This window comes from Vigna umbellata, chromosome 3 (assembly GCF_029865625.1).
Source record: "Vigna umbellata cultivar VRB3 chromosome 3, Vumbellata_1.0, whole genome shotgun sequence".
NCBI lineage: Eukaryota > Viridiplantae > Streptophyta > Magnoliopsida > Fabales > Fabaceae > Vigna > Vigna umbellata.
This window is the reverse complement of record NC_142167.1, coordinates 55,013,678-55,020,206: the sequence shown is the minus strand read 5'-3', so window position 1 is coordinate 55,020,206 and position 6,529 is coordinate 55,013,678. Positions and strand designations below refer to the sequence as shown.

Genomic DNA, 6,529 nt, shown 5'->3' with positions numbered 1-6,529 from the left:
ACTTCTTCAAATGAAAATAAGGAAAACAAAATAATAGTTATGTGACTTAAATATAGTAGAAAGGAACTCAATTAATTTTTTTTGAAGTTTTATGTAATAAATAAACAATTTTTTTAAAATAAAAACAAATTTATTAAAAAAATTAAAATTTAATGAATCCCTTTTTTAACTAAGAAAATATTAGAAAAATGGTTGTTAAATATTCGATAAATATGTTATTTTTGTATGAAACGAATACAAATATTAATGTAGTTGTAAATTAGAAAATGAATTCTTACTGAAAGCTAAAAGTGCATGTAAAATTGATTTTCTTAAATTAAAGCTGCGATAATATTGAAACCATGGAAACATATTATATTACAAACATACATTGTAAGATTATTTCCTTCTTCTATATTCACTTTTCATTTTGAATATATTGTAGTTTATATTTGTTTGGAGAAACTTAATTGTGAGAAATTTTAAAAGATAAAATTTTGATAATAAAAGAATATTATTTATTCAAATTTAAAATTATCTTCTGAACAAATTAAAAAATATTACAGAAGTTTTTACAATTTAACTTATACATAGATTAATTTTAACTAGAATTTATTTATTTATTTATTTTTGTTTCAAAGCCTTTTTATAAAAATATTTGTCTAAATATACTAAAATTTAATAAAAAGGAAACAACTATAAAAGAAGAATGTATTAATTCATATTATCTTCAAAATTAAAATATACTCTAATATGTATTTAATATTTTTAAGGATTTAACTATCAACTGAACAGTTTAACTTATTCTTTTAATCTATCATTTAGTTTTAATTTAAATTAAAATGTTTTAAATTCACTTAGTAAAATATTGTGTTAGAATACGTACATATTTATGTTTTAAAAAAAAAATCTCATTTTAATTACAATATAGTTTTTTTCCATCTTTTTTATTTTCTGACAAATTCTTATAAGAAGAAAAAGAAAAAAAATATACGAGGTGGTTCTATTTTTTTTTTTTTCAAAATTGAAACCTCGTAGGAGGAATCTGTGACGTTTTTGCTTTTCAGCTTCAGTCATACTTTCTCTTCCTTTCATGTCCCTTCAGGTTCTTACTGTTCCCTTCCCTGTAACCAAAAACGGCAACTTTGATCCATACCTCAACTTCAGCCATAGCAAGTCTGTTCTTCCTTCCCAAATCATTCTTCTTCATAAAACTTTTCACCAATTTTCTCACTTGTTCTCTTTCATTTCTTCACCATTGGAGGTTTAGGGTTCTGCTCCTTCTTTTTCTATTTGTGGGTTTGACCCTCTTTCTCTTATCCTTGCTTTTGTGGATTGTTGATCTGAATCTGCTGCATTGTGTTCCACCTTGGCTTCATTGGGTTTGGTTTTCTATTTTAAGATTAAAATTTATTGCTTTTTGTTATTTTTGGGTTGGGTTTGCTGATCTTAATGCTATTTTAAAGGAAAGACATAAATTGACTCTTGGTTGGTGTTGTGCAGAATTAATTGCAACTGTTGTTAGTTTTGACTTCGAGTTAGAGTTATTGTCCTTTTTTGTAAATAGAGTTCACGGTTTGGTTTTGGATTTTTCAATTACTCTACGGAGTTTTCTCGGTTCATAATTGCTCACTCATAGTTCCATTATTAGTTGTACTTGTAAAATGCATTTACGTTACGGTATTAGTGTCTTTAGCTTTAAATTTTAAATTTATGGATGGTGACTTTAATTTAGTTTGACATCTAGTTGAATCTTGCAGATTTTGATGCTTGAGTTCTGCGGTTGAAATGGGGAAAGGAAGAAGTCCTGGCAAATGGTTCAAGAACTTACTCTTGGGGAAGAAATCGTCGGCAAAGTCTACTTCATCGAAGAAGAATGATATTTTTGTAAGTATGTTGTGGTTGACATGAGTTGGTGTTTATGATTTGTTATAAAAGAAACTACGGAGGGAGAAAGTCTGATTGTTGTTTTCTGTGATCTGTGTTTGTGAGTGCTTGAACTTTTGAAATACGTGTGTTGTAATTGTTTTTTCCATTTTGTGTGTTAAGAAACCTTCAAGTAATAAGGATGTGGTGTTGTCTTCTGAGGTGCCTGTGTCTGATTCACCTGTCAATTCTCTGCTGATATCCCCGCCGATATCTGGAGCTAATGATACCAAAGGAGTGATTTCAGAAAAGGAGGTAGTAAGTAGATCTTCGCATGATAACAATGTTCTTTCAACTGGAGATGAAGAGGCCAAGGTGAAGGATGTTGCTAATTTTGAAACTCAAGAGGATCCTGAGAAACATCAGCTTACAGAAGCAGCTATAAAAGTTCAGGCCGCTTGTAGAAGCTATCTGGTGATCACCCTCTTGCAGTTATACATATAAATGCCTTAGAAATATTTACAGATATTAATGCAACCACATTTATTTCACTTTTAATATTTGAAATTTTCAGCTATAGAGAAAAGGGAAATGTACTGTATTTCATTTATAGCAATTGTCCCTTCTGTACTGCATTTTATGTTGCATTCTTATTTGAAATTCTCGTGTTATGATACATTTGATCAAGACTTGCCGTACTCATTGATTCTTAATTTGTAAATGATTGTGTGCAAGTTTCGTAAGCATCGAGTCTTCATTGGAAAGGTTCTATATATGTTACTGAATGTAAAAAGTGATTCTTGCATTTTCATTGAAGGCTCGTCGAACATTTCAAACACTCAAAGGTGCCGTACAACTACAAGCTCTCATTCGTGGTCACTTGGTTAGAAGACAAGCTGTTTCTGCTTTATACTGTGTGAAGGGAATAGTTAAATTTCAAGCATTGGCTCGTGGTTACAATGTTAGACGTTCTGATATTGGCCATGCTGTCCAGAAGATTTGTAAGGTAAAGGTGCTTTAACTAATTCATTAATTCAGTGCGAAATTTTCTCATTAATTTAGTATCCAAAGGTTTTTTCTACTATACAGTTGGCATCTTCTAGTGACTTTAAGATTTCATTTCATCTGGTGAATGTCTTCGGTTGCATTCTCCCTGCCTTTCTATTCACTGACTCCTTATTCAACATGTTTTTGTCAGGATACTCATTGTTCAAATTCTATTTTGGTAGTTTCATCAACACGGGAAGAGAAGGTGTCAGAAAATGTCTTTGTTTGCAAGGTAAAACTTGATATTTAATGCTCATGTAGGGGATAAATAGTTTTTTTTTTACTCTTTACAAATATCTGAGATTATTTATTTCAGTTAACTAAAACTACTGGATATTATTCATATAATAATGTTTGTGTCCATGATGAAGACTTCTTCCCTGATTTTTTTGTGAGCTTGGTGCTTTTCACTTTCTCCTAAGGTGGAGTTGTTTTTAAGGCTATTGTCTTTAAGAGAATAATAAATTTGTCTCAACTTTTGGGCTCATAAACTTCTCTGTAGTTCTATATGCCATGAGATTAAAGTTTTTAACATGTTTTGGTTATGGTTCTAGGTTAGCGATCTTGTTCCATACCAAATTTATCCATTTATTCACAGTATACTAATATTGAAGTTTATTCATCTTGGAATATTCAAGCTTTTTTCCCCAAACTGCTTGTCTTTGTGCTATATGCATTGTGGAGCATGACATTAGTGTTCAATGGTACTTCTAGTAATTATTAGTGTTAAATGGGATACACTAGTGAGTTAGTTTTGGGCACTGAACTTGTAATAAATTTCATGATTGTTCATTGGATGTTGATTTAACAATGTTTTTTAGGTCAATTACCATTTTTACTTTACACACAAGTTAATGATTTTTGAATATGAATGGTATAACAAAGGTGCTGAACTAATGATGTTCTTTTTATTGTTACCTTTTAATTCATATTGTTCTGAAACTATGTTATTCCCATAATATTATTTTGGTTTGAATTAAATCTCATTCCCTATGTTATCCATTTTAGCTTCTGGCTTCATCCCCATATGCAGCTCCTCTATCACTCACCAGTGATCCAGGAGAACCTAACTTTGGTTGGAAGTGGCTTGAATATTGGACACAGTCACACTTTTGGGCACCTCTTCCTGTATTGAAAAATAAATCTGACTCGCTGTCTGATGAGAAAAATGGCAGTTCCCAGACAGTTCAAAGGGGACAAGTTAAAAGAACTACTAGAAAATCTGCTGCCGTGAAAGGTGACAATAGCTCTGTTTTAGCTAACAGATCTAAACAGCGTCCAAAAAAGGATTCAAGCCATCCATTGCCTTCAGCTCAAGAACACCCACAAAAAGAAACTGAAAAAAGTAGTCTTGAGAAAAAACATGCACATAATGTTTCAAATGGATCTGAGGTTGTTAATGAAAAAAGAAAAAGCAGCAGTAGAAAGATTTTGGATCACACTGTCACTGATGTTTTAGAGCAGGTCCCAAATGCCTCTTCAGAGAAAATGGAAGATTTGACGGTGGCAAAGTCAGAAGAGTCTGATCCTGGGAAGGGTCATGCACAGCCAGCAAAAGATGAGAATTGTAATGAGCCACATAATGATCCTATTGCTGTTTCAAGGACTAGTGTGAAGAAGGGTGAAAATGAAAAAAATCAAGGAGTTGGTGAGGATCAGAATGGTGGTGATGATAATTGTATCAGTAACAATTGCCAGAGAAGAGCTTCACTACCTGCAAACTTTAATGATCAAGATGGTGAGGTATATGCCACTCCTGTCACTCCAAGGCTGCCCAGTTATATGGCTCCTACCGAATCTGCAAAGGCCAAGCTAAGAGGACAAAACTCCCCAAGATTTGCTACTGATTTGGTAGAAAAAAGCAGTACAACCAGGCGGCATTCACTTTCATCCTCACTCAATGGAAGGTCGGGTTCATTTTCGCCGAGAGCTGAAAGGCTGATGGCCGTGAGTGGCAGAGGAGTGATAAAGTCTGATAGATCTCTGTCATCTTCAAGAGATGGAACTGGTAAGCATTTAAGACTGTCCTTTGCATTTATTAACTAATTGATTGAGTGAAGCTCTGGTTTTGTGTCTCCTTCCCACCGACAACAAAAAAGAAATAGATTATGATAGACATTTTTGGAGTACATTAATACAATACAGTGACATGAATAGACATAATAAGTATCCATGTTCATAAATACATAAATTATTTGCTTGTAGATATTTGGTGAGCAAAAGTTTTGCCTATGTTATGAAAGACTTACTACTACAAGACTATTGCTAGACTACTAAAGCCTAAGTAGCTTGCTTGTTTGAAAGCCATAGTTTTTCTTTCTTTTTTACTAAGAAAGGGTACCTACTGTCAAGTATCAACGAAGCCTTTTATGTCATTTGTCAACTTGTGACAGAATTTCATAATTGAAACTAAGTGATTAAAGGATTCATATTAACGAATGATTTGTTGATATTTTTCTCTTCTCTTTCAAGCACCAACACAAGAGTTAGGTCAATAACAGTGAAATTTTTGCTGGGAAAGTTGTTCTTGATTTATTAAGAGAGGTCAATAACATTTTCCTTGTAGAAGGAATCAAATCTCCTTAATAAAATTTCTCCTTGGAGATTCTAGCAATGAGAAGGATTTCTGGGGTACCAAGTTAGAGGTCTAGAGTGTGTGAGACCTGAAATTTTAGGATACAGATTGGATTTGTCAAATTTTGTCAGCCATCATCCTCATGCATATAACTTTTCATGTTCCTAAAACGGGAAGCAGCCTTGGATGTCTGCATAATATGTTTCAGGTTTTTTTTTTCTAAACTTTCTATAAACACCACAATTAGCTCAATCTGAGGTTTGAAGTAGAAGTTACAATTAAAATAGATTTACAGGTCTCAATCATGATTTTGGTAATTTGTGTCACATTTTCATGAAAACCTCAACATTTCTACAAAACAAACAGGAATTAATTTAATAGGTATAAAGAATCCCCTAAAAATGTTATAAGTGCACTCTGATTTGTTATTTAGGCCTTTTCCTTGTACCTTAATCACTGTGTTCTTTGGAACATTATCAATTTCAGAGAAGTTGATCCAACCTCAGTGGAGAAGGTGATTGATTCTACCTTATTTTTCAAGGCAAGGATGCTTGAAGGAGGTAAAAACTTAACAGTAAAAAACATGGAGACTTACATTACAACATTTATTTACTTTTGATTTTCATTTCTATTTAATGGTCATGGATACAGAAAGGGATATTGTGCTCAGCGTATGATATCAAATTTCTTTTAATAGGACAGGAGTACTTTGGTGGGTATATATATATTTACGGATTTAAGCTTATGTTCTTACTTTTATAATGTCTATTGCTAAACAAGTTGGTTCAAAGTTTCATTTTCAAGTTAACAAGCCTTTTCAGATCAAACTCCGGAATTAAATTATGTGCAGTCCGAAAAATCTGCTGTGGAATGCATCAGGCTTAAAAGTGAATTCCTTGATTTTTCCCAAAAACCAGCGTAGTTGTTCAAACACAATTTTTTAGTTAAAAATAATTCTCAAGAAAATGCTAAAATGAAAGTGTGTTTTTTTTTTTTAAACTTTAGATTTAGACGTATTTTGATGGGAAGTTAGTGGCATCCGCTGACAAATAAAATAGAAAA

General features: G+C 32.4%; 1 protein-coding gene across 7 annotated transcripts; it reads left to right on the top strand.

Annotated features, from left to right (window-relative positions):
* Positions 1-996: 996 nt before the first annotated feature.
* Positions 997-6,212, top strand: LOC124840788 (protein IQ-DOMAIN 29-like). Of its 7 annotated transcripts, XM_047316899.2 has the most exons (7): positions 1,012-1,274; positions 1,740-1,866; positions 2,029-2,319; positions 2,663-2,851; positions 3,044-3,124; positions 3,901-4,900; positions 5,954-6,212. In XM_047316899.2, the coding sequence occupies exons 2-7, from the start codon at positions 1,768-1,770 to the stop codon at positions 5,983-5,985; spliced, it is 1,692 nt and encodes a 563-aa protein (XP_047172855.2). In that variant the 5' UTR covers positions 1,012-1,274; positions 1,740-1,767; the 3' UTR covers positions 5,986-6,212. The 7 variants fall into 7 exon arrangements, with proteins under 7 accessions (XP_087964240.1, XP_047172861.2, XP_047172856.2 ...); XM_088108114.1 differs by lacking the exon at positions 5,954-6,212 and having other exon boundaries at positions 997-1,084; positions 3,901-4,953; XM_047316905.2 differs by lacking the exon at positions 5,954-6,212 and having other exon boundaries at positions 1,000-1,155; positions 3,901-4,953.
* Positions 6,213-6,529: the final 317 nt, after the last annotated feature.